The sequence below is a fragment of the Salvelinus fontinalis genome, chromosome 38, assembly GCF_029448725.1.
Source record: "Salvelinus fontinalis isolate EN_2023a chromosome 38, ASM2944872v1, whole genome shotgun sequence".
NCBI classification, from domain to species: domain Eukaryota; kingdom Metazoa; phylum Chordata; class Actinopteri; order Salmoniformes; family Salmonidae; genus Salvelinus; species Salvelinus fontinalis.
The window spans coordinates 1165038-1192946 of record NC_074702.1 but is presented as its reverse complement, the minus strand read 5'-3'; the positions used below and the strand labels follow the sequence as shown (position 1 = coordinate 1192946).

The window sequence follows — 27909 nt, the reverse complement described above, 5'->3', positions numbered from 1 at the left end:
TGATTTGGTTTACTGTAATAGTTTCTCCTCAAATTATAGTCATGGTAACATCTACTTATTTTGTTCCCTGTACAGGTCAAGGTTGAGGGCCTCACCAAGGCAGCTTTACTCAAAGGCCTCTCGCCTCGAGTGATGTTGTCCAGTCATCTTCTGCCTAAAGGAACCAAGAGGAAGGTGAACCTGGACGATCAGGGTCGCCAGAAAGTGTCTTTCAGCTTCTCTCTGACAAAGAAACCGCTGCAGAACTTATTCCTGGCCCCTCCCAGTCAGGAAAAATCTCTTGCTGAACTCCCCTCTGTCCTGTCACCTACAACCTCACTCCCTCAGGACAGAGCAGGGCAGCATACGGAAAGCAAAAATGAGCAAATGCAGCCACCCTTGTTGGTGCCCACACCAGTAGCAGAGATCCTTGCACCTCAGGCGGCAGTATCCTCAGTCCCCAAACCTAAAGTGGACTTGGGAAAGATGCACTTCAAGAAACAGATTCTCAGTGCATCTGTTATTGAAGATAGTCCCATAACCAGTGTTGTCTTACAGGATCCACCCCCTTCCGAGCAACAGGTTTTAATGGAATCTTCAGGTAAAATTGAAACTGTCACCCCACCACGAACGCCCCAGTCTCAGAACATGGACAATGACGGCCCCTCTGAGAATGCTCTCACTCGTGTATCTGATGTGAAGCTGGACCTCAGTCTCAAGGAACCGACTGATTCCTCCCACGAAGGGAAAGTGGATGTAAACACTTCCAGTATAACAGAGACGCAAGACACCTCAGAAAACATCCAAATCCGTTCCCGGTCGGACAGCACACTCCCTGGCTCAGAATCTGATGCTGATTCAGTGCAGACGTCTTCTAGCTACAAGTCAGGTGAACCCAAGGCCACAGCAAAGTTGGAGAGTAGAAGTAAGGACACAAAAGATATGTCCTCTTCTCGCTCCAAATTAGAGGAAACAGAAAAAAGTTCTAACCATTCACGTTCTGAGAAGGACGAAAGAACCTCTAGTTACTCAAAATCTGACCGAGATTCCAAGTCTGACCGAGAATTAAGGTCAACCTCTGACCGAGAATCAAAGCACACACCTTCGCGGTCATCCCGCTCTGACAAAGGCCGCAGAAGGACTAAGAGTCGGTCGAGGTCCAGATCAAGAGGTCCCCGGACGAGTTCCAGATCTGAGACACGCTCCAGATCTGAGAGATCTAGAAGCGAGAGAGGGTCAGGATCACGGTCTGATCGGTCATATTACGACTCTGAGCGGAGGTCAGGAGGTCACAGAAGTTCTCCGTACAGAGAGAGGAGAGGCAGCTCTCGCTCTCGGACCGATAGCAGCAGAGTCCGCGGCGACAGCTCTGACTCTGAAGATGACCACAGAAGAACTCGGACTAGAACAAGTGATTCCAGCAGGTCATCCACCCATTCTAGCTTGCAGAGAGATTCAAAGTCATACTCATCTCACTCGAAATCTGAACGAGATTCAGAGATAGATAAAATAACACAATCTTCTAAGTCTGAGAGGGCCTCAAAGAGAACTGTTGACTCCAGTTCCCTCCAAAAGTGCTCTACTGATGTAGAACCTAATCACAGGAAATCCAACACCCACTACAAGCCGGACATCAGTGTTCGATCCAATCATTCCAGTCCACATGCCCTCTCTCAAACATCGGACAAAAGGCTCCAGAAAAGCAGCTATAGTGAATCTGAGGTAGCTCACAAAGGGAAGTCTCAGTCACAGGGCTCTGACCGCTCTTCTGGCTCTGAAGGGGCATGGACATCTTCCACCAATAAATCAGACTCTAAGCAAATGTCTGCCTCCATGTCATCAGTGAAAACTAATAGACAATCAAAGGACACATTTCACAGTCCCAATAAGATACAAACCCCTTCTGATGCTCACCCTCAGAGCAAAAATGACAAAGCAGGAGCAGATTCCCATCTAGCAGATACTTGCCAAAGGGAGGATGTTGGCAACATGAATGACATCACATCCCAAGATAAAGGCTTACAAAAACCAACTTTGTCGTTACCTTCAAATTGTGATACAACTGACAGATTGCAAGAACCAGCGTTGGATCTAGTTAATGAGAAGATCCATCATTGCATTGAGGTTCAGAATGACTCGGCAGCAACTTTACCGAACAACTCTAGTGGAGACCAATTATGTGAAAAATTTGCCTTGGGGGACATTGCCAATGTTAATAAAAGCCTTTGCTCTGAACAAACAAAAGATGCACAGCATGTAGACGCCCAAATAGAATCCACTGAGAAGTGGGTTGATGTAAGCAACTCTAGCTTTTCCTGCAGTAATGACAGAGTAATACCCAGCCAGGATAAGACTGTTTTTCAAGGTTCCGTTGGATCAAAGTCATTACCATCTACAGTAGACGTATCTGTCAAAGACCACCCTAAGCAGAACACTAAACCAGAAAATACTGTGTGTTATAGTAGAAATGTGAATATCGACATGCAGTCTTGCAAAAACGTCCCTCTCAAATCTGAACCCTCTAGTCCTGAACCTCAGTTTCCCAACCAGACTGAACAACAGAACTCTAGTTTAAGGAAAAACAGAGGTAAAACAAAAAAATCGCGTTGGGATATTGTTGGACAAGACACCTCAGACAGTGATAATCCTCAGAAATTGCCTTCCCAAGAAAGTAACCCTGCTGTGAAAAAGGTCATCTCCGTCAAGAGAATTGAGTTTTCTAAAGACGTCAGCCAGGAAGAGCCGTCTCTGAAGGGTCAACTGAAATGGGAAGCTGAGTTGTATTCCAAGACGATTAAGCAAGAAATTATTATCACACAAGAACACAGCTCAGCACCAATAACTTTTGGGAACGACCAATCAGAGTCCACAAACCCAACTGCACAACCAGGCACCTGTGAAACCAGCAGTGACCATTTAGACACCAAACCCCACGTCAGCCAAATGGATGACGATCCCTCACTTTTAAATAATACCTCGCATGTAGACAGAGCTAGAAGGGAGCAATGTAGGAATGATGATGGTAATGAAGAGAAACCTAAAGATGGCCCTCACAAGAGCAAACTGCTGAAGACACTAGTGTCGAGCCAGGACGGTGTAGGCCAAAGCGAGGACAGTGACACTGATGATTCAGAGTCGGACTCAGACTGCGGTGTTGCCGGGAAACGGATGCACTCTGTGGTGGTTGTACCAAAGAATTCCACCCTGACTCACTCGGACACAACAGACAAGCTTGCGTCTCCCTGCACTCCAAGCACTAGCCCAGGATGTCAACAACACGCTAACAGGGCCAGTGGCCAAGAGGGTGACCTGAACAGGAAGGAGATCCCAAGCAGGGTAAGCCCTCAGCAGAGACATAGAGGCTTTCCCGCCATGTGTGAGAGCACTAGGCAGGCCAGTAATCCTTGTGTTGATGGAAGTCTCTCTGCACATGACATCATGGTATATCAATCACAGAGCAACATGGTCGATAGCACTAGCCAGCTCGAGGGCTCCAACGCCACCGATGCCCAGCCTTCTAAGGATCCTTATAGCAGTGCCCGTGAGAGACCAAAGATTGGTGACGCAACGGTGAGCCAGATTGCTGCCCACAGCCTTGAGAACTCCTTCAGGCACTCTGACACAGGGCATCCACAGCATAATGGAAGTGGCAGGGGTGGCGGCATGCTTTCCCGTTACCAACATGGAGACTTTGCTAGTTCTGATGACTTCAACAGCAGTCTGGGCTGGGACTTCACACAGTCGGAGCAGCCCAGCAGTACGTACCAGCAGCCTGACAGCAGCTATGGGGCATCCCAACAGCATCCTAACACACAACAGCCAGGGAACTCTTCTTTGGGGCAGGTGTACAGGACAAACAATGGGGCCTACTGGACCCAACTACCAACTACGACTCAACCCACCTGCAGACCGGTCTACCTCCATGTGCCTGCAACACATTATCAGGAGCCTGTTGGTCAAGTCCATCCTGACTCCTTGACTAATGACTGTGATGAGGACAGTGAGGGGAAACCAGCAGGCATTAGTAGACTAGCAGTTGAATGCAATGGTCCCAAGCTTCCAGGCTCGCTAGCCTTCGTACAAGCCCATGAAATAAGCAGCAACTGCAGAGGCTCTGTCAACGCCACTCCAGAGAATATTTCCATAGTTGAACCCCCCAGAGACAAGGACAACTCAAGGCCCCACAGAGGCAGGGGTCCTCCCAAGAAAAGGCGGCCAGAAATGGAGTCAGATTCGGACAGCGAGGCAGAACCTGTGCTGGCTAGCAAAAGGGAGCGACTGGCAGAAAGGGAGCTCCCCAAGGTCTCCAAAGAATCCAGGGAGATTCCAGGTCAGGCTGAGGTGCAACGCCCTTTGCTCAGTCTGAGGGACTTCCGGGACGGCAGCAACTGGAGGGAGATGGCAAGGTCTAAGAAGATGCCACCATACTTTGACCTGATTGAGGAAAACCTGTATCTGACTGAACGGTGAGATTTTGTTGCACTTTAGTTTTTTTTGCAATAGTTGGCATGCAAAGTCATCGAAACAATGTTTTATTTTATAAATTAGTTGTACAGAATTTAAAAGCGATTATCATCATATGACTTCAGCATAAGTATCTGGCCAGGTCGCAGTTGTAAATGAGAACTTGTTCTCAACTTGCCTACCTGGTTAAATAAAAGGTGAAGTAAATCTGACTGTAGAGAAACGACCACTGAGGAATTTCTGTTGATCTGTACAGGAAGAAGAACAAGTCTCATCGAGACATTAAGAGAATGCAGTGTGAGTGCTCTATGCTGTCGAGGGAGGAGCGGTCTCGTGGAATGATGGCTTGTGGGGAGGACTGCCTTAACCGTCTGCTGATGATCGAGTGGTGAGTTCTTCTCCTTTGCATCACCCTGGTAATACCAAACTGTAAAGCAGATCAAATACAGTGTCTACAGAAACTATTCACACCCCTTGACTTTTTCCACATTTTGTTGTGTTTAAAATGTATTTAGATTTTGTGTCACTGGCCTACACACAATACCCCAGAATGTCAAAGTGGAATTCTGTTTTTCAAAATGTTTACAACTGAATAATAAATGAAAAGCTGAAATGTTTTGACTCGACACGTATTCAACCCCTTTGTTATGGCAAGCTGAAATAAATTCAGGAATAAAAATGTGCTTAACAAGTCACAATCAATTGCATGGACTCATTCTGTGCGCAATAATGGTGTTTAACATGATTTTTGAATTACTACCTCCTCTGTACCCCACACATAGAATTATCTGTAAGATCCCTCAGTCGAGCAGTGAATTATAAACACCGATTCAACCACAAAGACCAGGGAGGTTTTCCAATGCCTTGCAAAGAAGAGCACCTATTGGTAGATGGTTACAAATAAAATAAAAAAACATTGAATATTCCTTTGAGCATGGTGAAGTTATTAATTACACGCTGTACGGTGTATCAATTACACCCAGTCACTATGAAGATTCAGGCATCCTTTCTAACAGTTGCCAGAGAGGAAGGAAACCGGTCAGGGATTTCACCATGAGGCCAATGGTGACTTTAAAACAGTTACAGAGTTTAATGGCTGTGATAGGAGATAACTGAGGATGGATCAACAACATTGTAGTTACTCCACAATACTAATCTAAATGGCAGAGTGATAAGAAGGAAGCCTGCATAGAATAAAAATAACGCAAAACATGCATCCTGTTTGCAATAAGGTGCTAGAAGTTAACCTGTAAAAAAGGTGGCAAAGAAGGAATTTTGGTCCTGAATAATGCGTTATGTTTGGGGTAAATCCAACAGAGAGTATCACTATTCCAAGAGTATCACTATTCATCACTATTCCAAGAGTATCACTATTCATATTTGCAAGCATGGTGGTGGCTGCATCATGTTATGAGTATGCTTGTCATTGGCAAGGACTAGAAAATCCTAGAGGAAAACCTGCTTTCCAACACACTGGGAGACAAATTCACATTTCAGCAGGACAATAACCTAAAACACTATGCCAAATATACACTGGAGTTGCTTAGCATGACGACATTGAATGTTCCTGAGTGGCAGAGTTACAGTTTTGACTTAAAACGGCGTGAAAATCTATGACAAGACTTGAAAGTGGCTGTCTAGCAATGATCAACAACCAACTTGACAGAGCTTGAAGAATTTTTAAAAGAATAATGTGCAAATATTTTACTGTCCAGGTGAGAAAAGCACCTAGACTTACCCCGAAAGACTCACAACTGGAATTGCTGATTCTAACATGCATCACTCACTCAGGGGTGAGAATAAATTTGATATTTCTGTATTACATTTTCACAAATTTGCAAGAATTTCTAAAAACATGTTTTCACTTTGTCATTATAGGGTATTGTGGGTAGATTGGTGAGAGAGAGAAAAAAAAAAAAATTCGGCAGATAAAAATGAATATCTACATAGGCGTACAGAGGCACATTATCAGCAACCATCACCTCTGTGTTCCAATGGCACGTTGTGTTAGCTAATCCAAGTTTATCATTTTAAAAGGCTAATTGATCATTAGAAAACCCTTTTGCAATTATGTTAGCACAGCTGAAAACAACTGGCCACCTTTTTAAACTAGTTAAGTATCTGGATCATCAGCATTTATGGGCTCAAAATGGCCAGAAACAAAGACCTTTCTCCTGAAACTCGTCAGTCTATTCTTGTTCTGAGAAATGAAGGCTATTCCATGTGAGAAATTGCCAAGAAACAACTGTACAGCTCCCTTCCCAGAATAGCGCAAACTGGCTCTAACCAGAATAGAAAGAGTAGTGGGAGTGCAGAACTGAGCAAGAGGACAAGTACATTAGAGTGTGTTGTTTGAGAAACAGACCCCTCACAAGTCCTCAACTGGCAGCTTCATTAAATAGTACCCGGAAAACACCAGTCTCAACGTCAGCAGTGAAGAGGTGTCTCCGGGAAGTTGCAAAGAAAAAGCCATATCTCAGAATGGCCAATAAAAATAAAAGATTACGATGGGCAGAGAAAAGACACTGGACAGAGGAATATTGGAAAAGGGTGTTCTGGACAGACATATCTAAGTTTGAGGTGTTTGGATCACAAAGAAGAACATTCGTGAGACCCAGAAAACATGAAAAGTTGCTAGAGGAGTGATTGACGCCATCTGTCAAGCATTGTGGAGGCAATGTGATGGTAATGTGATGGTAAAGTGGGAGATTTGTACAGGGTAAAAGGGATCTTGAAGAAGGAAGGCTATCACTCCATTTTGCAACGCCATGCCGTACCCTGTGGACGGTGCTTAATTGGAGACAATTTCCTCCTACAACAGGACAATGACCCAAAGCACAGCTCCAAACTATGCAAGAACTATTTAGGGAAGAAGCAGTCAGCTGGTATTCTGTCTATAATGGAATGGCCAGCACAGTCACCGGATCTCAACACTATTGAGCTGTTGTGGGAGCAGCTTGACCGTATGGTACATAAGAAGTGTCCATCAAGTCAATCCAGCTTGTGGGAGGTGCTTCAGGAAGCATGGGGTAAAATCTCTTCAGATTACTGGAATGCCAAAGGTCTGGAAGGCTGTAATTGCTGCAAATGGAGTATTCTTTGATGATGCACATTTTTGAAGGACTCAATTATTTAAATATAAAATCATTATTTATAACCTTATCAACGTCTTGACTATTTCCTATTCATTTTGCAACTCATTTCATGTATGTTTTCATGGGAAACAAGTCCAGCTGTGGTAAATTCAATTGATTGGACATGATTTGGAAAGGAACATACCTGTCTATTTAAAAAAAATATTTGATTACTTTTATTTAACTAGGCAAGTCAGTTAAGAACAAATTCTTATTTTCAATGACGGCCTAGGAACAGGGGCAGAACGACAGATTTGTGCCTTGTCAGCTCGGGGATTCGATCTTGCAACCTTTTGGTTACTAGTCCAACGCTCTAACCACTAGGCTACCTGCCGCCCCGGTATAAGGTCCCACAGTTGACAGTGCATGTCAGAGCAAAAAGGTCGAAGGAATTCCCCGTAGAGCTCTGAGACAGCATTGTGTCGAAGCACAGATCTGCAGAAGGGTACCAAAAAATGTCTGCAGCATTGAAGATCCCCAAGAACACATCATTCTTAAATGGAAGAAGTTTAGAACCACCAAGACTCTTCCTAGAGCTGACCACCTGGCCAAACTGAGCAATTGGGTGAGACGGGCCTTGGTCAGGGAGGTGACCAAGAACCCGATGGTCACTCTGACAGAGCTCCAGAGTTCCTCTGTGGAGATGGGAGAACCTTCCAGAAGGATAACCATCTCTGCAGCACTCCACCAATCAGGTATTTTATGCAGACTGGCCAGAAGGAAGACACTCCTCAGTAAAAGGCACACGACAGCCCGCTTGGAGTTTGCCAAAAGGCACCTAAAGGACTCTCAGACCATGAGATACAAGATTCTCTGGTATGATGAAACCAAGATTGAAGTCTTTGGTCTGAATGCCAAGCGTTACGTCTGGAGGTGGCAGCATCATGCTTTGGGGACGTTTTCAGCGGCAGGGACTGGGAGACAAGTCAGGATCGAGGGAAAGATGAATGGAGCAAAGTACAGAGATCCTTGATGAAAACCTGCTCGGGACCTCCGACTGGTGTGACGTTTCACCTTCCAACAGGACAACGACCCTAAGCACACAGCCAAGACAACGCAGGAGTACCTTCGGGACAAGTCTCTGAATGTCCTTGAGTGGCTCGGCCAGAGCCCGGACTTGAACCCGATCGAATATCTCTGGAGAGACCAATCCAACCTGACAGAGCTTGAGAGGATCTGCAGAGAAGAATGGGAGAAACTCCCCAAATACAGGTATGCCAAGCTTGTAGCGTCATACCCAAGAAGACTCAAGGCTGTAATCGCTGCCAAAGATGCTTCAACAAAGTACTGGTTAAAGGGTCTGATTTACTTATGTGGTATTACAGTTTTGTTTTTAATAAAATTGTAAAAATATTTTAACCTGTTTTTTGTTTTGTCATTATGGGGTATTGTGTGTAGATGGATGAGGGGGGAAAAAACATTTAATCCATTTTAGAATAAGGCTGTAATGTAACAATGTAGAAAAGGTCAAGGGGTCTGAATACTTCCCGACTGCACTATAGTATAGTTTTACATCATTGGTCCTTTACCAGTTCATCTTCAAACAGGATTTGCAATGATTTGCAATGACTGTTATGTGGTTGCCTTATTTAACCTAGTCGAATGCGCTAAGTTGCTCTGTAGAAGAGCGTCTGCTAAATGGCCAAAATGAAAACAAATGTAATGTCCTTGTCTTTTGCAGCTCATCACGCTGCCTGAATGAAGGCTACTGCTCCAACCGGCGCTTCCAGATGAAACAGCATGCAGACTTTGAGGTCATCCTGACTGAAGATAAGGGCTGGGGACTGAGGGCGGCCAGGGACCTGATATCGTAAGGCTCTTAGATCTTATTTTATTTTTTAAATATAACCTTTTATTTAACTAGGCAAGTCAGTTAAGAACAAATTCTTACTTACAATGACGGCTTACCCCGGCCAAACCTGGACGAAGCTGGGCCAATTGTGTGCTGCCCTATTGGACTCCCAATGTGATACAGCCTGGATTTGAACCAGGGACTGTAATTACACCTCTTGCACTGAGATACAGTGCCTTAGACTGCTGCGCTACTCAGGAGCCCTGTACTCCTTGATTCATAATAAATAAATCAAATGTTGTAACTAGCACCCAGGACTCGTTCTCAATAGATCTTAACCTTGATTCCTCGCATCCTATCTCCTCGCCTCCTTAACACACATTGGAGAGGAAGGTCTAAGAGAAACGCCTTGGACCTTCTCCAATACGGTTGAGAAGGAGGCGTGGCGATAGGATGCGAGGAATTGCGTAAAGACAAAATGAGATGGAACCCTGGCCATTGCCCTAAAAGCTGTACACAAAGGAGTCATGCTAATGGTTTTCCACCATTTTGATAACATTTCAGAAACACTTTTGTGCTGGAGTACTGCGGAGAGGTGTTGGACCACAAGGAGTTCAAGACGCGGGTGAAAAAATACGCTAGCATGAAGAACATCCACTACTATTTCATGGCCTTGAAGAATAACGAGGTGAGACCACTGGAACATTGACATGTAGTCCACTGAACTCCTGAAACGGGAACAAGTATAGGCTGCGTACAACATGACTCCCTATTCCCTATAACGTGCGCTACCAGATCCCAACAAGTTTTAGGTGTGCATTACAAATTACACCCTGATTTGGCTCTGGTCAAAAGTAGTAGCTTATCTAGGGTGCCATTGTGGGATGCACCCAGAGTGTTGTATTGTTTTCAACTGACAGGTAATGTGGAAGGTTATCTGAAACTCCTTTCCTCTGTGTCTTCTCAGATCATAGACGCCACACTGAAGGGGAACTGCTCTCGCTTCATGAACCACAGCTGTGAGCCCAACTGTGAGACCCAGAAGGTATGTGGCCCAGAGGCCCCTTTCAGTATTTATTTCACCTTTATTTAACCAGGCAAGTCAGTTCAGAACAAATTCTTATTTACAATGACGGCCTACCCCCTTCAGGGGCAGAAGGACAGAATTTTACCTTGTCAGCTCGGGGATTCGATCTAGCAACCTTTCGGTTACTGGCCCAATGCTCTAACAACTAGGCTACCTGGTATCTGTCCAGTGTTTCCAGATTTCTATGAAATCTATCATTCGTTATAATATGAGTGAAATAGTTTATTACAATATTTTTGGAAGAAAAACAATGTTAAAAAGCAGCTTTTCTATGTTTTTAATGGTGTGGGCTTACCCCAACAACAGGATGGTGTGGGCGTATACCGGTCATTAATATTTTTATAGACAAGTAAACAGGCTGACTGGCCAGTTTAGCCAGTTAGCCGTCTCGGCTAAAAACATGACCTTATCCTCTATGAGGAAATGGCAAGCAATTTTGAAACGGTCTGTTTGATTTATACGTTTGAGGTGGGGTTTATTTCTCTCTAATTGATGCTTTGGCCACATGCAAGTCATCAACATTTATTTGCGTACGAGTTAACAGATTATGAGCATTTAAAAGTGAGATTTTCACTGGACAGTTCATTTTAAAATGTAAATACATTTCATTCACTTGTCTTGGTTCAGAACCATATTTGCCTGTACTTCGCTCTACTTTTAGGCTTGTGTGTGTGTGTGTGTGTGTGTGTGTGTGTGTGTGTGTGTGTGTGTGTGTGTGTGTGTGTGTGTGTGTGTGTGTGTGTGTGTGTGTGTGTGTGTGTGTGTGTTCTCTTGCCAGCTCCATTGCTGCCGTTGTCAAGCCAAACATGACAATAAGCGACATGAAGTTTGCATTCTAGCACAAACAGACTGGCACTGAGGCTACTTTATCAGTGAGCTGCATCTCAGGCTGTGATTTCATTTGACATTTTAGTCATTTATCAGACGTTCTTATCCAGAGCGATTTACAATTAGTGCATTCATCTTAAGATGGCTCGGTGAGACAACGCATCACGGTCATGACAAGTACACTTTCCCTCAACAAAGTATTTATCAGCAAAGTCAAAAAGCAAGTTTGTTTTATCCTGACCTCGCTAATGTTTCTTTCTTGGTTCCTGTATTTCAGTGGACTGTGAACGGCCAGCTGAGAGTTGGGTTCTTCACCTCCAGGACCGTCAAAGCTGGTACAGAGCTTACCTTCGATTACCAGTTCCAGAGATATGGGTTAGTATCTCTCTCCCTTTGATTACCGGTTCCAGAGGTATGGGTTAGTGTCTCTCTACCTTTGATTACCAGTTCCAGAGGTATGGGTTAGTGTCTCTCTACCTTCGATTACCAGTTCCAGAGGTATGGGTTAGTGTCTCTCTGCCTTCGATTACCAGTTCCAGAGGTATGGGTTAGTGTCTCTCTACCTTCGATTACCAGTTCCAGAGGTATGGGTTAGTGTCTCTCTACCTTCGATTACCAGTTCCAGAGGTATGGGTTCGTGTCTCTCTACCTTTGATTACCAGTTCCAGAGGTATGGGTTAGTGTCTCTCTACCTTCGATTACCAGTTCCAGAGGTATGGGTTAGTGTCTCTCTGCCTTTGATTACCAGTTCCAGAGGTATGGGTTAGTGTCTCTCTGCCTTTGATTACCAGTTCCAGAGGTATGGGTTAGTGTCTCTCTGCCTTTGATTACCAGTTCCAGAGGTATGGGTTAGTGTCTCTCTACCTTCGATTACCAGTTCCAGAGGTATGGGTTAGTGTCCCTCTGCCTTCGATTACCAGTTCCAGAGGTATGGGTTAGTGTCTCTCTGCCTTTGATTACCAGTTCCAGAGGTATGGGTTAGTGTCTCTCTGCCTTCGATTACCAGTTCCAGAGGTATGGGTTAGTGTCTCTCTACCTTTGATTACCAGTTCCAGAGGTATGGGTTAGTGTCTCTCTGCCTTTGATTACCAGTTCCAGAGGTATGGGTTAGTGTCTCTGCCTTTGATTACCAGTTCCAGAGGTATGGGTTAGTGTGTCTCTGCCTTTGATTACCAGTTCCAGAGGTATGGGTTAGTGTCTCTCTGCCTTTGATTACCAGTTCCAGAGGTATGGGTTAGTGTCTCTCTACCTTCGATTACCAGTTCCAGAGGTATGGGTTAGTGTCTCTCTACCTTCGATTACCAGTTCCAGAGGTATGGGTTAGTGTCTTTCTACCTTTGTCCCAAATGGCACCCTATTCCCTTTTTAGTGCACTATTTTTGACCAAGGCCCATAGGATGCCATTTAGAACGCAGCTTCTCTCTTTGGATTTGAAATGTCTGTTGTAACATATCAATGTTTGACTGTCTGTTCTAATACGTCACCCTGCTGTTGTAGTCATTGAAAACATAACAATACATTATTAAGCCCCTGTTGCTCTCTTGACTGACCGTATAGCTATGGTGTAGTGTTTTACTCCTTCTCCTCTGTACACGCCAGGAAAGAGGCCCAGAAGTGCTTCTGTGGGGCTCCCAGCTGCCGAGGCTTCCTGGGCGGGGAGAACAGGGTCAGTGTAAGAGCAGCGGCAGGGAAGATGAAGAAAGAGCGCCCTCGCAAGAAGGACACCTCCGTGAGCAATGCACTCACTACGGTGAGTGTGTAGGTTTGGTAAAGGCCCTCCCCCAAGAGTCCCAGGTTTTCCATAAATGCTGTTTTGGAAGATTCCTGGAATGAGTAGGACATCTGGGGAATCTTCAATACAGAGAAGTGATCGACATTTTTCAAACCTAGGACTGGCTCTGTCTGAACAGCCGTCACTTGAAAAGGTGTTGGGGGAGTGACCTGTTGTGGAGTTCATGTCACTATCAACCATAGTGAATATTTAAAAGTCCGATGCAGCTGTTCTTATCTCAATATCAAATCATTTCTGAGGTAACAATTAAAGACATTACTGTGATTGTTTTCAGTGAAAATGGTCAAAAACAAACAATAGCTTCTTAGCGAAGAGCAATTACTCCAGCGAGAATTTAGCTAGGACTGTTTTCTTTGGGAGTGGACTGAGAGGAGAGAAGTTTTGAGCTCTTTCTTATTTGTCAGTTAACTAATTTACCGCCTGGTGTTGTGTCACCAGGGAGGACAAAACATTATCCCACCAAGCTGGGCTGAAATTTCAACCCTTTCAAACCGCGATTACACTAAAATGGCATTATCATTTTCACAGTATTATTCCAACCTCATAGTGTGGAAATATAGAATTAAACTCATTTGAAATACAACTGCAGAAGCTACAATCTCTTCTCTTCCCCCTGCAATGTAGGTTTATGTTTCACTCTGGTAGTTAGGATTCCACACATTTTAGCTGTTGACCCATAATAGTCCAATTTGTAACTGGTAGATTGACTCAGCACAGTCTGACGTGTCATTGAGGTCATCTTTAAACTCAGCCATTTTTAAATGCAAATGTTCTGGCCAATAGATGAACTACAGTGGCATGTAGCTATGTCATAACTCTGATCAGGTGATCTGCTGAAACGCCCAGCAGTGATGGTCTGTGTCCCAAATGGCACCCTTTTGACCAGAGCTCTGGTCAAAAGTAGTGCACTATATAGGGAACAGAGTGCCATTTGAGATGCTGACAGGGTCTAGAGAGGCAGATATGGGTCAGGTTTGTACTAGCTTTAGGATAATTGTTCTGAGAGCTCCAGCGTCTTCTCCTTTCCATAAATAACACTGTTACTGAACACGAACTAACCGGTTATTTTAACCCCCCCCCTATCCACGTCACCATGAAAGCTGCTTGTGTCAGTTTTGCAGAGAAGAAGTAGTTTTGTCACAGTTCTGGGGTCTGTGTTTAGTCCGTTGAATGGATTATCTGTGGTCTTTATAGAGCTACACTAACTTCTGCAGAGCGTGAGGCTCTCCCATTCATGTTCAATGAAACCTTGACATAGGAGGCTCAAGCGGCTCATCGGAAAAATTCGCTACGCTACGTCCTATTTTCAAGAATTTGGCGCGATTCAGGCCAGAGAACACTTGATAAAGTGGCTCACGCTGGCAAAAGCTACAAGTGTAGTAGCTAAAAAACTGTTTGTTACTGCTGATGCTGAGTGTTACTGCTGGTCTGTTACTGGTCAGTGTGTGAATGCTGGTCTGTTACTGGTCAGTGTGTGAATGCTGGCCTGTTACTGGTCAGTGTGTGAATGCTGGCCTGTTACTGGTCAGTGTGTGAATGCTGGCCTGTTACTGGTCAGTGTGTGAATGCTGACCTGTTACTGGTCAGTGTGTGAATGCTGGCCTGTTACTGGTCAGTGTGTGAATGCTGGCCTGTTACTGGTCAGTGTGTGAATGCTGGCCTGTTACTGGTCAGTGTGTGAATGCTGGCCTGTTACTGGTCAGTGTGTGAATGCTGGCCTGTTACTGGTCAGTGTGTGAATGCTGGCCTGTTACTGGTCAGTGTGTGAATGCTGGCCTGTTACTGGTCAGTGTGTGAATGCTGGCCTGTTACTGGTCAGTGTGTGAATGCTGGTTTGCTGTGTCTCCAGGTGGATGAGGAACTAGAGGCTCTGCTGGAGAACGGGGAGGGTTTGTACGATGAGAAGGAGGTGGTGTCTCTCTGCAGGCTGATGGTCAGAGTGGAGACCATGGAGCAGAAACTCATCTGCCTCAAACTTATCCAAGTAAGCACACCTGACCCACACCAATGAACACCGGCTGTCTGGGATGGCACCCTATTTAATTTATAGTGCACTATATATATATATCCTGGTCATTTGTAGTGCACTATATTTATAGGCCCTGGTCATTTATAGATATACAGTGAGGGAAAAAAGTATTTGATCCCCTGCTGATTTTGTACGTTTACCTACTGACAAAGAAATGATCAGTCTCTAATTTTAACGGTAGGTTTATTTGAACAGTGAGAGACAGAATATCAACAAAAAAATCCAGAAAAACGCATGTCAAAAATGTCATAAATTGATTTGCATTTTAATGAGGGAAATAAGTATTTGACCCCTCTGCAAAACATGACTTAGTACTTGTTGGCAATCACAGAGGTCAGACGTTTCTTGTAGTTGGCCACCAGGTTTGCACACATCTCAGGAGGGATTTTGTCCCACTCCTCTTTGCAGATCTTCTCCAAGTCATTAAGGTTTCGAGGCTGACGTTTGGCAACTCGAACTTTCAACTCCCTCCACAGATTTTCTAAGGGATTAAGGACTGGAGAGTGGCTAGGCCACTCTAGGACCTCAATGTGCTTCTTCTTGAGCCACTCTTTTGTTGCCTTGTGTTTAGGGTCATTGTCATGCTGGAATACCCATCCACGACCCATTTTCAATGCCCTGGCTCAGAGAAGGAGGTTCTCACCCAAGACTTGACGGTACATGGCCCCGTCCATCGTCCCTTTGATGCGGTGAAGTTGTCCCGTCCCCTTAGCAGAAAAACACCCCTGAAGCATAATGTTTCCACCTCTGTTTGACGGTGGGGATGGTGTTCTTGGGGTCATAGGCAGCATTCCTCCTCCTCCAAACACGGCGAGTTGAGTTGATGCCAAAGAGCTCCATTTTGGTCTCATCTGACCACAACACTTTCATCCAGTTGTCCTCTGAATCATTCAGATGTTCGTTGGCAAACTTCAGACAGGCATGTATATGAGCTTTCTGAGCAGGGGGACCTTGCGGGCACTGCAGGATTTCAGTCCTTCACGGCGTAGTGTGTTACCAATTGTTTTCTTGGTGACTACGGTCCCAGCTGCCTTGAGATCATTGACAAGATCCTCCTGTGTAGTTCTGGGCTGATTCCTCACCGTTCTCATGATCATTGCAACTCCACGAGGTGAGATCTTGCATGGAGCCCCAGGCTGAGGGAGATTGACAGTTCTTTTGTGTTTCTTCCATTTGCGAATAATCGCACCAACTGTTGTCACCTTCTCACCAAGCTGCTTGGTGATGGTCTTGTAGCCCATTCCAGCCTTGTGTAGGTCTACAATCTTGTCCCTGACATCCTTGGAGAGCTCTTTGGTCTTGGACATGGTGGATAGTTTAGAATCTGATTGATTGATTGCTTCTGTGGACAGGTGTCTTTTATACAGGTAACAAACTGAGATTAGGAGCACTCCCTTTAAGAGTGTGCTCCTACTCTCAGCTCGTTACCTGTATAAAAGACACCTGGGAGCCAGAAATCTTTCTGATTGAGAGGGGGTCAAATACTTATTTCCCTCATTAAAATGCAAATCAATTTATAACATTGTTGACATGCGTTTTTCTGGATTCTTTTGTTGTTATTCTGTCTCTCACTGTTCAAATAAACCTACCATTAAAATTATAGACGGATCATTTCTTTGTCAGTGGGTAAACGTACAAAATCAGCAGGGGATCAAATACTTTTTTCCCTCACTGTATATATTTATAGGCCCTGGTCATTTGTAGTGCACTATATTTATATGTATAGGCCCTGGTCATATGTAGTGCACTATATTTATATTTATAGGCCCTGGTCATTTGTAGTGCACTATATTTATATTTATAGGCTCTGGTCATTTGTAGTGCACTATATTTATATGTATAGGCCCTGGTCATATGTAGTGCACTATATTTATAGGCCCTGGATATTTGGGACGCATATTTTATTTCAGTTAAAGGTATTCAGTTGCTTGTTTTATTTTTGTATCCCTCTGAATCAGTCAAGAATCAGTTTGTCACACGTATGTGACAAATAAATTGTGATTTGATAAGTTGTTATATTGTGTGTAGGGTGTATTGTATTGGGGATTACTGTGTTATGTGGAGGGTGTTAGGATTATTGTTTGTCTCAGGAGAAGGGTTTCTCGACCAGGAGAAGGGTTTCTCGACCAGGAGAAGTGGTTTCTCTACCATAATGTTGACCTGGTGGTTTTGTATGAACAGGATACCCAGAGCCCATCCTGTCTGAAGCAGTTCCTGGACCATCACGGTCTGTCTCTACTGTGGATCTTCATGGTGGAGCTCTCTGAAGCCAAGGGCAACAGTGTCAACAACATCAAACTGCAGTTTCAGGTGACAATTAAATCCGTTTGGGGTCAAAAATATATATATATTTAACGTCGGTTGCTCATCCCTCACACTTGTGACCATGACAAATAAGATCACTGAATCTATATGAGAATGCACTTTAGAATAAACCAATTCAGATTGTTTTAATTCAAAGGTCCTAGGAATATCGACACACGGTGTGTGTGTGTGTGTTGTAACCAACTGACTATTCCCTGTGTCTCCAGATCATGAAGACCCTGTCAGTGCTGCCTATCTCCACTAAGAACATGTTGGAGGAGAGTCATGTCCTGAGCCTCATCCAGCGCTGGGCCCAAACGCATACACACTCCCTCCCCCAGGCCCCCGGGGCCGAACAGGATGGCTACTTCAGTGAGAACACGTCCCTCCCCCAGGCCCCCGGGGCCGAACAGGACGGCTACTCCAGTGAGAACACGCCCCTCCCCCAGCCCCACGGGGCCGAACAGGGCGGCTACTCCAGTGAGAACACGCCCCTCCCCCAGGCCCCCGGGGCCGAACAGGACGGCTACTCCAGCGAGAACATGTCCCGCGCCCAGACCCCCCTCAACACTCCCGACGGCTCCTCTGCCTCCGTCGCCAAACTGGGCACTGAGTTGGACAGCGACACTCCCAAACGGGCCGTTTACCGTCGCCTCAAGATCAGCGAGAACAGCCTGGACAGTGCCATGTCGGACGCCAGCAAGGCCTCGGACGGTAAGGAGGAGGATGAGGAGATGGAGGACGAGGAGGTCTCACGATCTGAGCCTCCAGTGGAGAGCATTAAACAGTCCAAGACAGAGCTGGTGGTTGAGGCCCAGGCACAGACTCCCACAACGGAGGAGCCGACAGAAGGGCCAGTCACAGAGCTGGTGGTTGAGGCCCAGGCACAGACTCCCACAACGGAGGAGCCGACAGAAGAGCCAGTCACAGAGCTGGTGGTTGAGGCCCAGGCTCAGACTCCCACAACGGAGGAGCCGACAGAAGAGCCAGTCACAGAGCTGGTGGTTGAGGCCCAGGCTCAGACTCCCACAGCGGAAGAGCCGACAGAAGAGCCAGTCACAGAGCTGGTGGTTGAGGCCCAGGCTCAGACTCCCACAACGGAGGAGCCAACAGAAGAGCCAGTCACAGAGCTGGTGGTTGAGGCCCAGGCTCAGACTCCCACAACGAAGGAGCCGACAGAAGAGCCAGTCACAGAGCTGGTGGTTCAGGCTCAGACTCCCACAACGGAGGAGCCGACAGAAGAGCCAGTCACAGAGCTGAAGGAAACACCAGAGGAGGTGGTGGAGACCATGGAGATCACAGATCCCGAAGCTGAGAGCCAGCTCTGTCTTAAAGATCAGGAGGAGGTGAATGAGAAGGGCGGTGACGAGGAGGTGAAAGACGAGTGGAGTGAGGGACAGAAGGAGCAGCAGCAGGCAAGTCAGTCAGCGGAGGAGAGGGAGGTTGTGGCAGGAGAGCAGGACAACGTGGAGGTCCAGGAATCATCACATATTCAGCCAGTTCGGACAGAAGTTACTGAGACCCCTTCAGAGGAGCAGCCTGCTGAGGAGAAGGAAGAGGAGACCACCACAGCAGAGACTGGGACTGAAGATACAGAAAAGGCTCCAGGCAGCCAGGAACATCCAGGCCAGGTGGCCCCTGAGGGTCCCCCGGAGGTGGCCCCTGGCACTGAGGACGCTGCCCAGGTAGTGACCCCTGCCTCGGAGGCCCCTCCACCTCCCTCTCCGGTGGTCCCCGTGGAGCCTGCGGCGGTGGGGACACCCTCGCAGGATGAGGAGGAGGGTGTGTCTGATGTAGAGAGCGAGAGGAGCCAGGAAGCCCTGCTCAGTGCTGTGGATATAGGAGACATGGCTGCTAGGCTGCTGGACAGCTGGAAGGACCTGAAGGCAAGGACACACACAAACACTGATTTAAAACACACTGATAAATAAATAAACACACACACTGAGTTTATTGTTATTTACATGTGTGGTGTGTGACTCATCCTTCAGGAGGTGTACAGGATCCCCAAGAAGAGCCAGGTGGAGAAGGAGATACACGGTAGGTCTCTGTCTCTGCCCCTCTCTCCTGCTCTTTCTCTCACTAGGTCTGTGTCCACACCTGTTACAGTGTAACGTTTTATTTTCAACAGTGCTGACAGCCTACCGTTGGTGGGGCTTTAACCTGTTTGATTGTTCCATGTATACAGATCGTAGTCGAGACCGAGTCGCTGCCCCGGCTCGCACCCCCTCCGGCAGCCGGGAACGGGAACGTGAGAGGGAGCGGGACAAGGAGAGGGACAGGGAACGAGATCGAGAGAGAGAACGGGACAGGGAGCGTGAGCGGGAGCGTGACAGAGAAAGGGACAGGGATTGGGAGAGAGACCGGGATAGAGAGAGAGATAGAGAGAGAGACTGGGACAGAGACTCTGAGAAGACACCCCGCAGCGCAGAGAGACGGAGGAGACGTGCCTCCACCTCCCCACCGCCCTCAGCATACGAGAGGAGCAGCAGGCGACATGAGGACCGGTAGGACTGGCTGGAACACCAACATGCTCATATACACTGACTAGCTATGGATGATCACATGTTCTTTGACTGTATGACTGAATGACTTTCTGAATCATTCCAGAATACTTCAACGGTTTTAGAAACAAAACTCTTGATGACTTTAGGCTCCTTTTTAAATTGCACCCTTTTCCCAAAAGTAGTGTACTGAATAGGGTTCCATAGGGCTCTGGGTAAAAGTAGTGTACTGACTAGGGTTCCATAGGGCTCTGGGTAAAAGTTGTGTACTTAATAGGGTTTCATAGAGCTCTGGGTAAAAGTTGTGTACTGAATAGGGTTCCATAGGGCTCTGGTTAAAAGTAGTGTACTGAATAGGGTTCCATAGGGCTCTGGGTAAAAGTAGTGTACTGAATAGGGTTCCATAGGGCTCTGGGTAAAAGTAGTGTACTGACTAGGGTCCCATAGGGCTCTGGTTAAAAGTAGTGTACTTAATAGGGTTCCATAGGGCTCTGGTTAAAAGTAGTGTACTATAATAGAGAATAGGGTTCCATAGGGCTCTGGTTAAAAGTAGTGTACTGAATAGGGTTCCATAGGGCTCTGGGTAAAAGTAGTGTACTATAATAGAGAATAGGGTTCCATAGGGCTCTGGTTAAAAGTAGTGTACTGAATAGGGTTCCATAGGGCTCTGGTTAAAAGTAGTGTACTGAATAGGGTTCCATAGGGCTCTGGTTAAAAGTAGTGTACTGAATAGGGTTCCATAGGGCTCTGGTAAAAAGTAGTGTACTGAATAGGGTTCCATAGGGCTCTGGTTAAAAGTAGTGTACTGAATAGGGTTCCATAGGGCTCTGGGTAAAAGTAGTGTACTATAATAGAGAATAGGGTTCCATAGGGCTCTGGTTAAAAGTAGTGTACTGACTAGGGTTCCATAGGGCTCTGGTTAAAAGTAGTGTTCTGACTAGGGTTCCATAGGGCTCTGGTTAAAAGTAGTGTTCTGACTAGGGTTCCATAGGGCTCTGGTTAAAAGTAGTGTTCTGACTAGGGTTCCATAGGGCTCTGGTTAAAAGTAGTGTACTGAATAGGGTTCCATAGGGCTCTGGTTAAAAGTAGTGTACTGACTAGGGTTCCATAGGGCTCTGGTTAAAAGTAGTGTTCTGACTAGGGTTCCATAGGGCTCTGGTTAAAAGTAGTGTACTATAATAGAGAATAGGGTTCCATAGGGCTCTGGGTAAAAGTAGTGTACTGAATAGGGTTCCATAGGGCTCTGGTTAAAAGTAGTGTACTGAATAGGGTTCCATAGGGCTCTGTTTAAAAGTAGTGTACTATATAGGGAATAGGGTTCCATATGACTCTGGGTAAAAGTAGTATACTGACTAGGGTCCCATAGGGCTCTGGGTAAAAGTAGTGTACTATGTAGGGAATAGGGAGCCATTTGGGATGCATACCAAAACTGTTGTTGACTTGTAGAAATGTCTGTTGTGTTGATCTCTGTAGACAGTAGTATTGACTGTGTGTTTCTAGGTTTGACCTGTTGATCTCTGTAGTATTGACTGTGTGTTTCTAGGTTTGACCTGTTGATCTCAGTAGTATTGACTGTGTGTTTCTAGGTTTGACCTGTTGATCTCTGTAGTATTGACTGTGTGTTTCTAGGTTTGACCTGTTGATCTCTGTAGACAGTAGTATTGACTGTGTGTTTCTAGGTTTGACCTGTTGATCTCTGTAGTATTGACTGTGTGTTTCTAGGTTTGACCTGTTGATCTCTGTAGACAGTAGTATTGACTGTGTGTTTCTAGGTTTGACCTGTTGATCTCTGTAGTATTGACTGTGTGTTTCTAGGTTTGACATGTTGATCTCTGTAGACAGTAGTATTGACTGTGTGTTTCTAGGTTTGACCTGTTGATCTCTGTAGACAGTAGTATTGACTGTGTGTTTCTAGGTTTGACCTGTTGATCTCTGTAGTATTGACTGTGTGTTTCTAGGTTTGACCTGTTGATCTCTGTAGACAGTAGTATTGACTGTGTGTTTCTAGGTTTGACCTGTTGATCTCAGTAGTATTGACTGTGTGTTTCTAGGTTTGACCTGTTGGTCTCTGTAGTATTGACTGTGTGTTTCTAGGTTTGACCTGTTGATCTCTGTAGTATTGACTGTGTGTTTCTAGGTTTGACCTGTTGATCTCTGTAGTATTGACTGTGTGTTTCTAGGTTTGACCTGTTGATCTCTGTAGTATTGACTGTGTGTTTCTAGGTTTGACCTGTTGATCTCTGTAGTATTGACTGTGTGTTTCTAGGTTTGACCTGTTGATCTCTGTAGTATTGACTGTGTGTTTCTAGGTTTGACCTGTTGATCTCAGTAGTATTGACTGTGTGTTTCTAGGTTTGACCTGTTGATCTCTGTAGACAGTAGTATTGACTGTGTGTTTCTAGGTTTGACCTGTTGATCTCTGTAGTATTGACTGTGTGTTTCTAGGTTTGACCTGTTGATCTCTGTAGACAGTAGTATTGACTGTGTGTTTCTAGGTTTGACCTGTTGATCTCTGTAGTATTGACTGTGTGTTTCTAGGTTTGACCTGTTGATCTCTGTAGTATTGACTGTGTGTTTCTAGGTTTGACCTGGCTAACAGCAGTAAGAAGACCCGTTCCATCACCAAGGAACGCACCAAGCTGTCCACAGAGGAGCGCAGGAAGCTGTTTGAACAGGAGGTGGCCCAGCGCGAGGTCCAGAAACAACAACAACAGTTACAACAACAACATCAACAACAGTTACAACAACATCAACAACAGTTACAACAACATCAACAACAACAGCGGCAGCAGCAGCTCCAGACTCTAGCCTACGATGCAGCCCTGACCTACACTACCAGCCCAGCTGGCTTCATCCACTACCCCCCTGGCTACCCCCTCCAGACCTACGTGGACCCCGTCAACCCCAACGCAGGCAAGGTGCTGCTGCCAACCCCTCCCGTGGAGCCCCTGGTCCCAGCCACCCTGGTCTTGGAGCAGACTCCTCCCCAGGCTCTGATCACCGAGCTGGGCATGACCTCTCCCTCCTCTACCTCCCAGCCCCCTCCAGTCTCCAACCTCTCCAGCATCTCCCAACACATCCACCAACCCACTATTCCTCTGGAGCTCCACCACGGCACCGCCCAGCAGTATGCCCAGCAGCCCAGCGGGGCAGGCCAGGACCCGGGGGTAGGCGTCCTGTCAGTGCCTGCTGTGTCTGCGCCCCCTCAGGTGCTCTACTTTTATATTTCTGATTTAATGCTGTTTTATTTTATTGTAAAGTGACTTTCGATGTTTTGAAAAGCACTCTAAATAACATTCATTATTATTCAGAGCTCCAGAGTGCTACCATTCGGTCTCGTTTTACAACCCTTTGACTTGGCTGTGCGAGTAAACATTTTTAATTGGCCGCATCAGTGCAAGTTGCAAATTCCATCTGGTCCCCTAACTCCAAACTTCCTTTTTTTCTAATTATTGTCGTAGGTGTCGGCGGGCCAGGGGAGTTACACCACGCTGTGGGACCCTACCACCCAGCAGGCTGTGACAGTACAGACCCAGGTAGCACCACAGTACCAGGTTGTCCCAGCACCACCTCCCACCCAGACAGCCATCTACTACCAGGGCCAGCCCTGTCAGACCATCTACAGTATCCCCACTGCCTATCCACAGGCTAACACACCTGTCCTGCAGGTAGGCACACACACTGCACAGTGTACTGAACAGTCAACACACATCGCCCTTCGTTGATAGAGGCTTTCAAGCAACGCATGAAAAAAAAGCCCTGTTTCATGACCAGATCAGAAGGTTTCTCTCTGAGTATCTGTGTGATCTCTGTGTGTCTGTCAACCCTGTTCTGGCCAGACCTACGCTGATCCGGCTGCCAACTACCTCCGTGGTCAGCCGGTGTACACGGGTCACCAGCAAGGAGTGGTGGTTCAGCAGGGGGGTACGGTCACTACCATCGTCACCTCACAGACTGTCCAGCAGGTAAGGCCTCCAGCCAGACCCAGGCGCATGAACACTGATGAAATATATGTATTAAACGTTGTCCGTATTTGTCTGTTAAAACTTTACACAAAGTCAATGACTTTCAGACTAGTTGCAGACTCACAAAGGTCGACATGTTGCACATCCTCTCAGTTGTCCATCATCCGTCAGTGGATGACTCCGTTGAAAAACCCCCACCTCATACACCAAATCTGTCTGGCTGTACCCTTCCCCAAGCTACCACCAGGGGGAGGCAGAGTGTATCAACGTGATAGTAGTCGTGATTCTTGTCCAGCAGTTTCATACTGTTTTCTATCATGATGAAGGCCTCATAAACAGTTGTTTTCTAACCACTAGAGGAGACTTCCTGTCTTTTCACCTGCCTCTTTTCCTCTGTCCAGGAGATGCCCAACACTCTGTTAGTCCCCAACAGTATGATAGACCTGCCCCCTCCCTCTCCTCCCAAACCCAAAACCATCGTCCTGCCCCCCAGCTGGAAGGTAGCACGGGACGGAGAGGGAAAGATCTACTATTATCACGTCATCACCAGGTAGGCTGCCAGTCTCTGCCTGTCTCTGCCGGTCTCTCTCTGTCTGCCTTCCTGTGTCTTTATCTCGTACTGTCTGCTTTTGTGACTGTGTGTGTATCTGTCAGCTTGTCGGTCTGACTGCACATGTCTGACTAACTCTGTGTGTTTGGCTGTGTTTGTCTGCCTGGAATGTGTGTCTTACTGTGTATCTAACCCCACCCTCCTATAGACAGACTCAGTGGGATCCTCCAAGCAGCTGGGACGGGGCCAGTGAAGACTCTCACAGCTTAGACCACGAGGCTGAGATGGACCTGGGGACGCCCACCTACGACGAGAACCCCTCCAAGGTGACCTTTAACCCTGAAAACACACAGGCCAAGGCCTTTCAAATGCATCCTTCCTTGATTTAATCACTAGCTAGGTTTCCATCCAATTGGTGACGAATATTCTAAACTCTGCATAAAAAACATTGAGTGTATTTTCCCTCCAGAGATGTTTCCATCAAATTGATTGTTGCAGATGAAAGGCTGTGTGATGATGACGTAGTGCACATGAAATACTTTTTGCGGTTGAAATTCAAGTTAAATGGGTTTCCGTCGCATTTTCAACTCTGAGGGTTTTCTCTGGATGTTTATTGGAAAGGAGCATCATGCTCATCACCTTGTTCTTTCATCACCCTGTGAACTTCATCATTTATTTATTTATTATCTGTAGCCTAATAAACTGCAGGCTTTCCTGACCAGTCGCAGTGGGATGACCACACAACACGTCATCGCGTGACTCCAAGTTTACTTCCATATGATGGTTCTTTTTATCAATATTTGAGCATAAAAGCGTTTCTGACGACATTTCTCGCATAATTCGTTTTACAGACACAAAAGGATATTGTCTAGGGTATTTTGTTTTGTCGCCACATTTACCGTGTTCTGTTTCCATCAGGGCTGTCATGACGACAAAATAAATGATCCGACAAGTCCTTTACTCGTGTAAGACGGTTGGATGGAAACGTGGGCACTGATATGTATGTTAGTTGATAGATGAAAACATGGCTTCCTTCCATCTCATTACTTTCACCAATCTGACTGGTAGGTCAGTGATTTCCTCAAGGAAGGAAGGTCTCCGGAAGGCTTTTTAAGGTATTTGAATAGTGCCCAAATCTCATGACTCATGGTTGAATCAGATTCACACAGGACTCTAGTCAAATGTAGTGCACTGTCCAGGGACTAGGGTGTCATTTGTCCACAGGACTATGATCACACATGGTCAGCAGAGTTCCATACAGTCTTTAGGTCCGAGCCCCTAGTGGTGTGAGTCTAAGAGTAGAAACCCTGCTATAATATCCATTATAGTGCCTTGTAGTTTTTGGACTGGAGATTTTCTAAAAGATGATTGCGTGAAAACAGATCTCCTCTAACTCATCTGTGAGAAAGCAAAATATTTTAGCTTCGTTTGCTTCCCGGAATGTTTGTGCTTGCGTGCAAAATGATGATAGTGTTCCTCCCATCGGTTAATTGAAGATGTTGCAAAAGGAATTATTTTCAGCTGTGGTTCCTTTCCTGGGAGAGAGAAAATCACCCCCCTGAAGGGCCTCTAGTCTAGAGTGTCAGACAGAGGCTACATCCTCAAATGGCACCCTATTCCCTACATAGTGCACCACTACCCTATGCATGCTGGTCTAAAGTAGTGCACTACATAGGGGCGAGGGTTCCATTTGGGATGTAGACAGACACTATAACGCTAGCTGTAGATACAGTGGATCACATCTTCAGAGCTTCTTCAACATCTGAAGGTAAAGGGGGAGCTAGGTTTAGGAGCTACAAGATCCAACCCACATATCAACATCTGAAGGTAAAGGGGGAGCTAGGTTTAGGAGCTACAAGATCCAACCCACATATCAACATCTGAAGGTAAAGGGTGAGCTAGGTTTAGGAGCTACAAGATCCAACCCACATATCATTCCTGCTCTACATGCATTATTTGGTGTTTTACGTTGTACACAGAAGATATTTTTTTCAGAATTCTGCATGTGGAGTCTCAATTTGGTATTCGTCCCATTTTGTGAATTCTTGGCTAGTGAGCGGACCCCAGACCTCACAACCATAAAGAGCAATGGTTTGATTCAAGTATATATTTTTTTAGCCAGATCCTAATTGGTAGGTCAAATTTTGTTCCTTTTGATTACATCGAAGGCCCTTCTTGCCTTGTCTCTCAGCTCGTTCACAGCTGTTACCTGTGGCGCTGATGTTTAGGCTGAGGTATGTATAGTTTTTGTGTGCTCTTTGGCAACGGTGTCTAGATGGAATTTGTATTTGTGGTCCTGGCAACTGGACCTTTTTTGGAACACCATTACTTTTGTCTTACTGAGATTTACTGTGAGGGCCCAGGTCTGGCAGAATCTGTGCAGAAGATGTAGGTGCTGCTGTAGACCCTCCTTGGTTGGTGACAGAAGCACCAGATCATCAGCAAACAGACGTTTGACTTCAGATTCTAGTTGCAGACTGTTCTAGTGCCCACGCCAATCGTTGATGTATATGTTGAAGAGGGTGGGGCTTAAGCTGCATCCCTGTCTCAGCCCACAGCCCTCTGGAAAGAAATGTGTGTTGCCAATTTTATCACACTTGTTGAGAATGAGAAGACGGCCTTTTGTTTTGGTTTGTTTGTCAAGTAGGGTGTGCAGGATGAATACGTGGTCTGTCGTACGGTCATTTGGTAAAAAGCCAATATGACATTTCCTCACTACATTGTTTTCACTGAGGAAATGTACAAGTCTGCTGTTAATGATAATGCAGACGATTTTCCCAAGGTTATTGTTGATGTATATCAATTGGAATTTGTGGTCTGTATATTTAATCATTTCATTTAGGATACTGTCAACATCACAGGCCTTTTTGGGTTGTAGGGTTTGTATTTTGTCCTGTAGTTCATTCAATGTAATTGGAGAATCCAGTGGGTTCTGGTAGTCTTTTAATAGTTGATTCTAAGATTTGTATTTGATCATGTATATGTTTTTGCTGTTCTTTGTTATAGAGACAAAAAGATTGGAGAAGTGGTTTATCCACACATCTCTGTTTTTGGATAGATAGCTCTTCGTGTTGTTTCTTTAGTGTTTTCCAATTTTCCAGGAAGTGGTTCGATTCTATGGATTCTTCAATTACATTGAGCTGATTTCTGACGTGCTGTTCCTTCTTTTTCCATAGCGTATTGTTTTAGTGATTCACCATAGTGAAGGCTCAGGTTTTCTGGGTCTCTATGTTTTTGGTTGGATAGGTTTCTCAATTTCTTTCTTTTGTTTTTTTGCTTTCTTCATCAAACCATTTGTCATTATTGCTAATTTTCTTAGGTTATCTTGCCATTTTTGATTTGATAGGGAAGCTGATATATACTGTTTATGTTTTCTACTGCCAAGTTTACATCTTCACTCTTACATTTTGGCCAGGCAGTTGTCTAACAGGAATTGAATTTGCCTAATTGTTTTTTGGTTAGGTTTCCACACTACATTCCT

At 45.6% G+C, this 27909-nt stretch overlaps 1 protein-coding gene across 3 annotated transcripts in view; it reads left to right on the top strand.

Annotated features, from left to right (window-relative positions):
- setd2 (SET domain containing 2, histone lysine methyltransferase) overlaps positions 1 to 27909 on the top strand; it is a 46152-nt gene that overhangs the window by 4914 nt on the left and 13329 nt on the right. The window contains exons 4-21 of one of the 3 annotated variants that reach the window (XM_055902990.1): positions 76 to 4445; positions 4700 to 4831; positions 9259 to 9387; positions 9934 to 10057; positions 10337 to 10414; positions 11562 to 11659; positions 12884 to 13034; positions 14926 to 15060; positions 17287 to 17415; positions 17637 to 18557; positions 18618 to 19295; positions 19401 to 19449; positions 19598 to 19916; positions 22495 to 23122; positions 23375 to 23581; positions 23753 to 23878; positions 24280 to 24428; positions 24637 to 24754. In XM_055902990.1, coding sequence (XP_055758965.1) covers positions 76 to 4445; positions 4700 to 4831; positions 9259 to 9387; positions 9934 to 10057; positions 10337 to 10414; positions 11562 to 11659; positions 12884 to 13034; positions 14926 to 15060; positions 17287 to 17415; positions 17637 to 18557; positions 18618 to 19295; positions 19401 to 19449; positions 19598 to 19916; positions 22495 to 23122; positions 23375 to 23581; positions 23753 to 23878; positions 24280 to 24428; positions 24637 to 24754 — 8541 coding nt within the window. Of the gene's footprint in view, positions 1 to 75; positions 4446 to 4699; positions 4832 to 9258; positions 9388 to 9933; positions 10058 to 10336; positions 10415 to 11561; positions 11660 to 12883; positions 13035 to 14925; positions 15061 to 17286; positions 17416 to 17636; positions 19296 to 19400; positions 19450 to 19597; positions 19917 to 22494; positions 23123 to 23374; positions 23582 to 23752; positions 23879 to 24279; positions 24429 to 24636; positions 24755 to 27909 lie in introns of all 3 variants that reach the window. The other 2 variants (XM_055902989.1, XM_055902988.1) reach the window with 2 other exon arrangements.